The sequence below is a fragment of the Geotrypetes seraphini genome, chromosome 11 (genome assembly GCF_902459505.1).
Source record: "Geotrypetes seraphini chromosome 11, aGeoSer1.1, whole genome shotgun sequence".
Classification (NCBI taxonomy): domain Eukaryota; kingdom Metazoa; phylum Chordata; class Amphibia; order Gymnophiona; family Dermophiidae; genus Geotrypetes; species Geotrypetes seraphini.
The window spans coordinates 31736573-31749047 of NC_047094.1; the positions used below are offsets into that span (position 1 = coordinate 31736573).

General features: G+C 40.5%; 2 protein-coding genes across 8 annotated transcripts in view; one reads left to right on the forward strand and one right to left on the reverse strand.

Annotated features, from left to right (window-relative positions):
- The window catches only part of MARF1 (meiosis regulator and mRNA stability factor 1), a 114462-nt gene extending 111584 nt beyond the window's left edge, over nucleotides 1-2878 (forward strand). For all 5 annotated transcript variants that reach the window (XM_033962859.1, XM_033962858.1, XM_033962862.1 and 2 more), the window contains one exon: nucleotides 386-2878. In XM_033962859.1, coding sequence (XP_033818750.1) covers nucleotides 386-582 — 197 coding nt within the window. In that variant the 3' untranslated portion in view covers nucleotides 583-2878. The remainder of the gene's footprint in view (nucleotides 1-385) is intronic.
- Nucleotides 2879-9445: 6567 nt separating this feature from the next.
- The window catches only part of BMERB1 (bMERB domain containing 1), a 124235-nt gene continuing 121205 nt past the window's right edge, over nucleotides 9446-12475 (reverse strand). For all 3 annotated transcript variants that reach the window (XR_004541057.1, XR_004541056.1, XR_004541055.1), the window contains exon 7: nucleotides 9446-10536. The gene's annotated coding sequence lies outside the window, so the exon portion shown is untranslated. The remainder of the gene's footprint in view (nucleotides 10537-12475) is intronic.

A 12475-nucleotide genomic window follows, 5' to 3' on the forward strand; every position in this document is an offset into this window, starting at 1 on the left:
TATTTTTTTCTGAGGCCCTCCAAGTACCTACAAATCCAAAATGTGGCCCTGCAAAGGGTTTGGGTTTGAGACTACTGGTCTAGATGTATCACCACTGGTAGTGCCCTCTAGAAGAGAAGTTTGAGGGTACACAGGGTTGGGAGGGAGGATTGAAATACTATACTGCAGGCAGTAGGTGGGAGAAATGCTGGATTAGTACCACCAGTGGAATATATACAGTATTATTTGTAGCAACTCCATTTCTGGTCATTCCACTCTCTGTTTGTTAAGCCACTTTGGCCTTCTTTTTTTTTTTTTTTTTTGGCAGTTGTATAACCTATTGGGTATTTGCAGCAAGTCATGACCCCCATATTCTAAATTGCATGACATTCCTTTTCTTTAATAGGGACAGCAATTCAAGCAGACAGTGAAAAACAGGAAGTAAAAAGAGAAGCGTTGACCTCTCCTCGAGTGGCACCATCATGTTCCCCTTCTGCACAAGAACCCAAGTTAAGCTTGGAAACATTGGGTAGCCCAGTAAGAAAACAAAACAGAAACAAAGTAAAATTGGCAGCAAATTTTTCATTTGGACCCATAACCTAGCTTTCAATTGAGCGTTGGTGTCTAATGGTCAGGATCAGTAGTGTTGGATTGCACACACAATAATTGTTGGTTACAGCCATCACCTTTGTTAATGTCTTTTAAAATTTGAAAAGAAGCCTGTCCACCCCTTTATTTGTGAATGAGCATCTCCAAAAGGACCCTTTTACTTTGAGTATAGCTTTCATCTGGATAGGCTTTTACTTTAAAGTACCTCCATTTAATGGCCGAGAATCATCAATGGAAAGTATTTTTTTTACAGATTTCTTAAAGCTACAGAGTTCCAAGAAAGCAAAATAATTCTGCTAGAATAAATTTGATTTTATTTTTCTGTATGACTTACCTGTGTTATAATCCCATTTGTAAGATGCACTGTAAGCTTTGGCTTTCTGATATCATTTCAAACAGTATTTAATACACGTATGACATGTCTTGTTTAAAAACTTCCTTCTTAAATGGCATTGCACAGGAATGGAAGGCTGAAGATGGTTTTCTTGATGGAACAAGTTGGATAAAATGCAGAATTTCTTAAGTGCAATTTTTTCAGATGGCTTGTAAATATTCAAGGTGTTTTTTTTACACATGTCTGTAGATAAGTGTGTAGGTCTGTTAACAAGTTAGTTTTAAACAATTATTGTGACATTGTGGCACTGAGGAGCTTTCTGTGAAATTTGATGGAATGGTTGTGCTTTTGCTTTGTTCGGTACCATTTGGGCATGAGTTAGGGAAAAAGATGGTCTTGATGTCATGAATTTCAAGGAGTTATTCTGTATCTAGATGCCCCTTTTAGTGTGTGTCTAGAATGGATGACAGTAGGCTTAAAGCTGAAAAGATTCTGAATGTACAATGTATGCATTGGATGCATAAATCATGGATTATGAAGCAGCAAAGTCAAATGCTTTCTGATTCTGTAGACATGGATGTCATTTCCACCTGAAAGGAAAGTTATCAATTTGTGGAAATGCCAAGGTTATACTGCTTAACCTTGTTATAGGACTTTTTTAAGCATGTTTAGTAAATGAGAAGCTTACTGTTTTTGGTGTGATAGCATGTTGTCTTTTAAATGTCTGTTTTTATTCTAGTTGTGTTACTTCTAGTGTTGGATTTTGGAAGCTTAAGTGTTTTGGTGGAATTTTCATGATGGCTTTCTGGAAAAGCTCAGCCGTGAAGAAAGTTAACCCAGTGGAATAATCTTCTGGGTTGATGCAAATTAATGTCCAGTTACAGGTGACCACTTTTTCAACCTGGTATTTTACAATGGGTTGTATTTGCCAGGTAAAGTGACAAGATTACTTGTACTGTGAAAGAAACTATTTATTTTTAAAAGCTCTCCACTGTCTAACTGTTTTGGGATGGATTATATGTCTTATGATGTACAAGGAAGGCAGCGCAAGGGCTCATAATTCATAGCCAGCAATTTAAAAAATACAACAACGTAATGGCTATTAAAAAAAATAGTTTTACGATATATTTTGTACCAGAAATTTTTTAAATGTGGCCACATGCGACTAGTATGCAGTTTATAGTGCTTTTGAAGAGAAAAACTGGAATGTTTTTCTGAGGATTATGGCACATTGTTTGAGCCCTTGCTGAATACATTTCCTCTACAGACATGGTGTTGGTATAGATGGTAAAATCCAGAAGATAACGTTTATTTTAGAATGATTTTAAAAGTAAAACATCCCTTTTTTTAAACCTTGCGTGTGTTTAAGTTTCGTAAGGTAGACGCTACTGGAATTGATAAATGCACAATACTTGTAATAAAATTGTGGTGGTAATATTTTTTCATAATTTACAAGTCATCTGAACTTATAAGATCATATTTGATGCCATAAAAGACAAATGAAATTTACTGCTGTGAACTAGGCTTAACATTTATGTGGTGGTTTATGCTATATATGGAGGTCTGCATGTATTTTTCCAAAGTCATACATTCAAATAACAGTGATTGAAAGGTAACATTTCTTGGAGGAACATTTTCTGTTTGTATTGTATTACAAAAAAAAAATCACTCTTCTTTGTAATTTGGTTTTGAGACTGTGCCCATGAATGATGTATGGTACTCATCTTAAAAATTTAAAAACAAACCCAAGGAATTAGGAATAAGTGATTTTTTTTTAATTTGCAGTCTAAAAATGTTTACATATGGGGGTGAATATCATTGGAGTATGCACTGTAATTTTTCTCCCTTTATGAATACTTTTCAGAAGTCTACTTCTGTCTGACCACTTTTGGCTCAAGTGATGATTGTGTGTTGGGACCAAATAGCTGTGTGTCAATAAAAGTTATGAGCAAGCAAGTTGGAGACTCTGTCTTTATTTAACTACTACTAATCATTTCTATAGCACTACTAGACATTTGCAGTGCTGTCTATCAAAAACACAGAAGAGACGGTCCCTGTTCAATCTAGTCAATACAGACACTAGTCTAGTCAAGACAATAATACACTGCTCAGAGGGGGAATTGCAGAGGGAATGATAAAACAGATATTGGTGGGTTGGAAGTCAGAATTGAAAGCATCTTCAAAGAAGTGGGCTTTGATTTTGGATTTGAGTCAGGCAGTTTATTCCAGGCATACGGTGCAGCAAGGTAGAAGGGACGGAGTCTGAAGTTGGCTGTAGAGGAGAAGGGTACAGATAAGAGATACTTATCTGATGAGCAGAGTGCCCAGGGGTGGGGGGTGGGAAGAGAGGAGAGATACTGAGGAGCTGCAGAGTGAATCGATTTGTAGGTCAGTAAGAGGAGTTTGAACTGAATGTAGAAACAGAGAGGAAGCCAATGAATTGACTTGAGGAGAGGGGTAATGTGAGTATAGCGACATTCGACGGAATATGAGGTGTGCAGCAGAGTTCCAAACTAGAGAATGACATGGAGGCAAATTTTTCCCTGTCCCCGCGGGAAATCATTTTCCTGTCCTGTCACTACAAGTTCTTTTTCTGTCCCTTCCCCGTTCCTACAAACTCCATCCTCATCCTACACAAGCCTCAAACACTTTAAAATAATAAGTGTTCCAGGCTTCTGCAGTTAAGGTAGAGCTTACAGAAATGGAGCAGGACCAGCAACAGTGAGAAAACTCACGGAGACAGGGAAATTGAGTTCCAACGGGGACAAGTTTGTCCCCATGTCACTCTCTATTCTGAACAGATCGAAGGGGAGAAAAATGGTTTAGCGGAAGCCCAGTGAAAAGCAAGTTGCAGTAGTCTAGGCAAGAGGTGATGAGGGTATAGATGAGTCTTGGCAGTGCACTCAGAAAGGAAGGGTCTGATTTTTAGCAACATTGTAGAGAAAGAAATGACAGGTTTTGGCAGCATGTTTGAATATGTGAAGAGAAGGAGAGAGAAGAGTCAAAGATTACCCCAGGGTTGCGAACCGACAAGACAAGGAGGATATTGGGGGTGTTCACATAAATAGAGAATGGGGGAAGATGAGAGACAGGTTTAGGTGGAAAAATAAGGAGCTCAGCCTTGGATATGTTTAACTTTAGATGGCAGCGAGCCATCCAGGTAGTGGTGTCAGACAAGCAGGTTGAAACCCAGGACTGATTGTCTATCAAGATTTCAGGTGTAGAGCTATAGATCCATGAGTCATCGGCATAGAGGTGATACTGAAACCATGGGAGGAGATTAGAGCACTAAGGGAAGAAGTATAGATGGAAAAAAGAAGTGGTTACAGGACAGAGTCCTAAGATACACCCACCCACAGCGGGATGGTGATGGAGGAAGATCCACCACAGCATATGCTAAAGGTACGTTGGGAAAGATAGCGATAACAGACCCCTGAAATCCAAGTGAGGACAGTGTATCGATGAGCAGGTGGTGGTTTACTGTGTCAAAAGGATGATGATGGAGTTAAGGCCTTTGGATTTGGCCAGGAGCAGGTCATTGGAGTTTTAGTAAGGGCAGCTTGAGATGAAAGAAAGTCAATACAGTGATGATCAGTGATAAGATTGGCTGCAGATCTTACCATCAGCCCATAATAAAGACCTTGTGACAGTTACAATAAGATAGGTTTATTAGCAGTAAGCAAAAGGCAACTCACATGAAATAGCAAAGTACAATATATTGGCTATAAGGATAACATACATACAAAATAGCAATCTGATGTTCTTTTTGGGTTTAACTCCTCTCTCTTCTCTCCTGTTATACCCATTGGCATAATATTTATAGTAGCCTAGGGTACCACCACCTAGTTACAGATTATATCACATTCATCATTTTTATTGGCTATATGGTGTATACACTTATCATTGAGCCATACTAAAGGGTGATGTCACCTGGTGCCAAAACTGACCTTTATATTTCTCTCTCGGAGAGAGGCGGGAGCCAGAAGGCCTTGAGCATGCGCAAATGCTCAAGGGCCAGTCGGAGGAGAGGTACAATCTTCCAGCACTGGCACCTCCTGGTGCTGCATGCCGATGCCACATTGGGGAGTAAGCTTTCAGTTTGGGCGGGCAGGGGATACCAGTTCACACGAGTGGGAGCAATGCTGGTTCGTGGAGGGGCAGCGTTTGCGGGCGGCAAGGCCATGCCGGTTCACGGAGGGGGGGGTGAGGGAGATGTGGAAGCACATTAGTGGCCTCAGAGGTGGGGGGGGGTGTTTTGGGGATGGGGTGGAACAGCGCCGTTGGGGGGGATGGGAGGTGGAACGAATCAAGTGAGTTTCCCTTTCTATGGGGAAACTCGCTTTGATATATGAGTAAATTGGTTTACAAGCATGTTCCTGGAACAAATTATGCTCGTAAACCAAGGTTCCACTGTAACTATAATCCTATAACCCTTAACACTGATACAATAATGTCTAAACAAACAAAAAAGAATAATAAAACTCTTAACTAAAACTATGTGTTAATGTGGTGTGTTTGGAAATATACCTTATCAGAAACGCATAACCTACTTTTATGGATGTCTAAACTAAAAAAAAATAAAAAAGAACAACAACACTTAACTAAAGCTAACCTACTATTGAAAAAATGTCAAACATGAAAAAAGGAACAAAATGCATTGAAAATAATGAGATTCTGTCCATCAGTCATAAATAATTCATTAAGAATTTCTGTAGGAGCTGGCTCAATGTCTCTATGGTGCACAAGACTGCAGTATTTCAGGCTTAGAACGGTGCAGATCTGGTTGACTGCAAACATTATCGGGTCATGCTCATAGGCTAAAATGGAAGTCCAGAGAAACACATTAGATATTTCGCATTGCACTGTCCATTTCAGAAACCTCCGGATGGCTGGGATAAAGTCATGAAGCCTTATGTAGCTCTGGTATTGGAACTCCTCCTTCAGTGCACTTTACTTCACTTCAGCCAGGCAACAAGAAATGGATGGAAAGAATCTGTTGAGATTAGAGATAATCAGGGTGCAAAAATGGGAGTCCAAACAGGATGAAAGATACAATCAGGCAAAGCATAAACTAACGTTGCATAAGTCCATAAAGATGCTAAAATGCAAATCAACAAGGCCACATTTGCAAAGGAAAAAACAAATCAAACCAAAACTTGTAAAGTCCAGTCTCTTAAATTTCAGCTCAGGCCGACAATCACGGTGGCAATAATAAATCAGGCAATCAGTCTTTTAGTGCTGGCAAACGAAGAAAAGCCAAGGTGCGTTGAACCAATCCTGGATAGGCCTTAGGACTCGGCCATGGACAGGCATTCCAGAAATCAGGCACTTAAGTCAAGTCTCTTTCTTTATAGCACAGTTTTCTTTACGTGGAGGAACACATTCCCCCTCTGGATACTCTGCAAATGAAAGTCCTCAACAAATATTAAAAAGATGATTGTATCAAAGAGCAAATAGTAAAATTCACTCACCATAACCACATTGGAACATGTGCATCAAATTGGCATAGCAAATGCTCCAAAATGTAGCCCCAGATTGGCCTTTCTGGCTTTGGGAAGTGGATATAGTGCGTCTCCAATGAGACAGATGCATGAAATTACCAATTCATTCAGGACTTCTCAGTCAAGGACCAATTCCCAAGGAGAACCCTAAGTGCTTTGGGCTTACAGCATGAATCTTGAGCACATGGTCTTAACCTGTAAGGGTTATTCGGAGGTAGTCACTTTTATTTTTCTTCAAGCAAAAAAGCCATTGATGTTTGCGGCTTAAGCTAATGCCTGGAAGGCTTTCCAGCTCTTCTGCACCAAAGATCAGGTAGATTCTTTCGAGGCACCAATTTCTGTGATCCTGGCATTTCTGCAAACCAGACTAGAAAAAGGCCTAGTGGTGGCATCTCTCAAATACAGGCATGTGGGATCTCTTAGGGAGAAAAGGAGATACTGGATGGGCCTTTTGGCCTTTATCTGCCATCATGTTTCTCAGGTGGACTACAGAAGAGCAAGCTGATCACGCAGCTGCTTAGGTCGCCTCAGGGATTGGACAGTCTTTTAGAAAATTGCTTAGATTGAAGAAACAGCTGCGCAATTTCATTCTGGCATAGCATCAGACAGACTTGTAAAACAATTGACCTTATGGCAGGCTGAATCATCCTGCTTAAAGGTTCCAGCTAGTAATTACATTGTTCACAGAATCGCCAAGCATAAAGCACAATGAGGGTCATTTTATAACGGGGCAGGTAGCTACAACTTGTCACTTCCTGGCACATGGAGGAGAAATTGCTGTGATGAATGAAGATCCCATGAAGGCTGAAAAACCTAAATCATTTAACTACCAAATTGCAAAAACATGGAACTTGCTCCCATCAAAGATAAGCACTACCCCAGTTTGTGCTTTGTTTCATAAGAACCTGAAAACATGGCTTTTTCAGAAACCCATGCTGTGAACTCAACATAATGACTCTGCACTGAATGTCCAATCCTTAACCCTTGTAATGTTAATACTCTGCCTAACTCATTGTTTAGAAGTCACTATTAGTAATATAATCCTTATTAATCTGCATTGATGTATATTTTCCATGTAACACACAGTTCCACTTATTTCCATGTAAAAAAAAAATGGTGCTTGTAACCTAACTAGAACTCTGTTGTTTAAGGATTTGGCAGGACAGACGCTTGCTTATAACATAGCATGAAGGCTGAAAAACCTAAATTAAAGATAAGCCCAATGGCCCATGCCATCAAATCATGGTGCATACCTTTCTAATGTATTCTACAAAAGGTCATTTATGCACATTTCTGCCATCTGAACATAAGTGGCTCCTTATAATATTATCTCCAACATTTCCAAGTAGACCATAAGTGAAATTCTCATAGCTACAAAACCACCAGTCACGTTACTAATTTAAAGGCCTAGCAAAAATGACTGAACTTTTAAAGATTTTTCCAGCTTACCTTGGACTAGAATCAGACCATGAAGAATCAGGTGGATACTCTGATAAGAAAGGGTTTTCACACTCTATGGAAGCTCCGCTCAACCAGAGCATACTTTGATGTTGCCTCATTTAGACTCTTGGTTCAGTCTCTGGTCCTGTCAATTGGACTATTGTAATATTGTTTACTTGGCAGGAACACTGAAAAACTTGCAGAGATTGCGTATTGTTCAAAATGCAGCAGTGAGCTAAAGCTAAGGAAGTCAGACCATGTTACTGCCTTCTTTGTGAACGGCACTGGTTGCCAGTGGAAGCTCGGATTAAGTTCAAGTTCAGGCGTTTTTGCTCTAAGACCCTGTTTGGCCTAACCCCGAATTATCTCACGAATCTATTTTCACTCGCAACTAGTAAACATACTAGACGTTTACATGCCATTTTTATTTTTCCATCGGCAAAAGGATATAAATGCAAAACCTTCCACCAACGTCTCTTCAATATCACCAAAATTCGCCCCTTCCTCTCTGAGCACACTACCTGGACCCTTGTCCAAGCTCTCGTAACCTCACGCTTAGATTACTGCAATCTACTCCTAACTGGTATCCCGCAGTGTCGCCTCTCCCCCTTGTAATCTGTGCAAAACTCTGCTGCGCGACTCATCTTTTACCAACCTCGCTACACTCATGTCACCCCACTCCTTAAGCCACTTCACTGGCCCCCTATCTGCCATCACATACATTTCAAGATCTTATTGCTGAAGATTAGCATAGAAACATAGAAAGATGACGGCAGAAAAGGGCTATAGCCCATCAAGTCTGCCCACTCTACTGTCCCATCCCATATGCATTAGTACCCTTTAACACATGTTAATTGGCAAATAATGTACGTTAGGCCCATAACACACCTTAATAAATACTCTCCCCTCCCCAACAAAAGAAATAAAAATGCAACACTAACCCGGTTAATTACTACTATTACTTAGTTCTGTAGCGCTGTACATTTAACTTTTAACCAGATTCTAAAACTAGGCCACTAAAAATTACTTCCCTGTTAAACATTACATTTATTGTCTTGCTGACCAGCCCAGCCCATTCTACAGCCACAATTAACACTTCAAGTGCTTAGGAACTAGCCATGTCTTCAGCATTTTAGGAAATGACAGGTCAGAGCCCTCCATCTGAGGTAAGTTCCAGTCTCGAGGTGCAGTGCCCCAAAAAGCCTGGTCACGTTACATAATCTATATCAGTAGGAGATTTAATATAAGATGGCACTACACCAATGCACACCACTACCTGAGATATGAATTCCAGGTCCATTCTGTTTTAAAGCTTAAAAATGAGCCATAACATTTTAAATACGCTCAAAAAAAGGTAAAATAAGCATTTCTGTAGCAATCTGAAGAATATTCACTACTGTGCTATTGAGACAGACACGTGGGGGAAGCCACTGCCTGCCCTGGATCGGTAGCATGGAATGTTGCTACTATTTGGGTTTCTGACAGGTACTTGTGGCCTGGATTGACCACTGTGAAGATGGGATACTGGGCTATTGGTCTAGCCTGGTAAGGCTGTTCTTATGTTCTTTCATACAGACGTGTATACTTGCAAGTACAATAAATTTATTTCCTAGACTGCAAAGCCAAGAGAAGAAACACAGTGTCACTTGTATTATATATTACAATTTTTGGAATAGGAAATGAAACAAGGGGTTCCCTCCCCCTATATACATTGAGCCGAGACTTCTAGCTTCTTCCTCTAGGTGGCTGTAAGGGGCATTGCCGTTGTTTCCAGCAATTATACGTAGCTTGGTTAGAAATTTGATTGTCTCGAGTATGAAAAACGCCATTACTACAAACATCACTAAAATTTTAGTGAAATCTGTAGTGTGGTTTTGAACTTTAATGTTCCCCCCCTAAAAACTTTTCAAGCTGTGCTGAGCAAGGTTAATCAATACTTGTCTTTTTTAACCAGCTCGTCCCCCCTCCTCCTTTGGGCTTGGTGAGAAATGGAGCATGGATAACATCAAAAAGGTCTGGGCATTTAATCTGTATAGATTTGTTAATGTCCCCTTCCAGAACTCCAGAAATAATGAACCCTACAGCTCCCTTGGTCCGAGGGGTTATGAATGCTATTGTAGAATCCCAGCTGATCTGGGCAGCACAGGACCTGAGACGGGCCTCCCCTGTATCCGCCTTTTAATACTTTCATTTAAATTAATCAACATTTCAAACTTCTTAATGTCTTCCCTCCAATTATGCAGAGTTCAAGTGAATATCTCCCCCCACCCAAACAGTTAGGAAGCATAACAAGGATATCCTGGTGTTTTGGAAATTCCTGATAGGATACCAGCACTTTTGTTGCATTTTCCTAATGTACTGTGCATCGATCATTCTGGATGCTGCCAACTGGCTTTCACAATAACGTACTGCTGCTACTCTAGATTTATCAACATGACTCCTTAACAGGTCCAAGTAGGAAACGGGCACTTTAATAAATGTGTAAGCATCTGGACAATGTTTTAGCACAAAATGGGGAAACATTTTGAAGGTAGCCCTGGGGTTTCAGTTTTATAATGGCTGATTTTCATGGGTTTTTTCTTCCAAATCCACTAGAAACATAAGCTAAGACGAAGGAACATATCCATAAGATAGAGATGTGGAGCCTTTGCTTTTTTTCAGCATAAAGCAGGTCTGAAAAAGGCAAAGAGAGTAATATTGATTTAGAAGATAATACAATTTCTGGAAATACTACACTAGATCACAGCTAAGTTGTTTCCACAAGTTGAAAGCAAAATTAACAGAACTGCTATAATAGTAAAACTTAGCTGGAGCACATTTCTTTGCTGTAGAGTTTCAGGTTTTCAACTATGAGCACAAAATAGATGTGAGCCCTCAAAATTTAAACCGGTGATTAGCCTTTCACTCGATTAACCAATTTGCGTGTAAGCAGACCTTAAAGCACCATACCCAAAGTTCTGTATATCTTTAGAGCAAAGTAACGATTCTAAAATTGTCTAAAAATCCCTCCGCCCATATTGAACTTGGGGGATTCAACATTTTTTTTTTTAATGGCAGCTGCAATGAGCAAAAAAAAAAACCCCTGGATATTAAATAGCAGTATTCAGATCATGGCTGCCACTGAATATCTGGGTAGAGCAGTGAGGTACCAACACCAGCCAGGGACTGGCAATATTCAGCCAATTTCTGAATATGTGTAAGATAAACTTTAGGACAGAAAAATGGCATCGGAATAGTTATCCAGGTAACTGTGCTGAAAACTGCCACTACTTGACTTCTGCCTCTACACCAGTGTTTCCCAAGTCAGTCCCAGAGTATAGCTATGCCAGTCAGATTTTCAGGATCGCGTCAATGAATGTACATATAATGGAGGCAGTATATGAATGACATTTGCATATAGTGGAGGCTGTACTTCCCCCCTTCATATTTGCGGGTTTAGGATTCGTGACCGGTTATTTGTGAGTCTCTAAACTACCCCACCTCCCAGACCTCTCCACACCTTACTTTTAAAGCCTGGTGGTCTATTGGTGAAGCGGATTAGGAGTGATCTTCCTACGCTCCTGCCCCATGCAGAGGCACAATAAAAAAAATTTACTGCTGTGAGTTCCCGCTGCAGTCATGTGAGACCATAAAAACTCACAAGAGCTATTTTTGATTGCGGCTCTTGCATAGGAAGTTCGCTCCTGCCCTGATTCACTGCTAGACCACCAAGCTTTAAAAGTAAAGGATGGAGAGGTCTGGGAGGCAGTGGTGGATCAGAGTTGGCCCTAAAGTTATTTTTGAATTTTTCTTATTCGCAGGCCGGCTTTGCCCCTAACCCCTGCAAATATGGAGGGGGAGAGTGTTTATGAGGCTTAATTTCATGCACATTCATTGTGAATATCCTGAAAACTTGACTGGCAAGGGGGTACACCAGGACCCATTTGGTCTATATGAATGTTCAGCTGCATTTTCCGGATAATAATGCTTAGGTGGTCTGTACAGATGTTAAGCTGCAGTTTCGGGATACTACTGCTGAATCTCTATCTCAGGACTTGGAGAAATAAATGGGTAATAAACTCTTTAGTGATTTTATTGGAGGACTACCACTGAATTAAAAGAAAGCAAAAAAAAAAAATAATAATCATTTATGTTTTAAAATTAAACTGTATAGAGTCTTTAAAATGGAAGACACCTTTTTGTAATTTTAGTAAGTTGGAAGGTATAGAAAGAAGGGGGCTGGCCCTGTCATTAGTCATCACAACCTAAATCCATGCTTTCAATCAATTTTTTGTAGAAGCATAAGAACATAAGAACATAAGCAGTGCCTCCGCCGGGTCAGACCATAGGTCCATCCTGCCGGCAGTCCGCTCCCGCAAAGGCCCAAACAGGTCACGACCTGTCTGAATCACCAGAAGGGGCTCCCTTGCCACCTTGGTTTCTCATTGAAGTCCTATCTTCCCATCGAAGTCCCAACCCTCCGGTCTTGCACATGCACGACCTGGTTGGGTTTCTATACTTGTGTTACATCCCAGCTCCTCCCTCAGTATCCCACGATCCCTTTATCCCTCAGGAATCCGTCCAATCCCTGTTTGAATCCCTGTACCGTACTCTGCCTGATCATTTCCTCCGG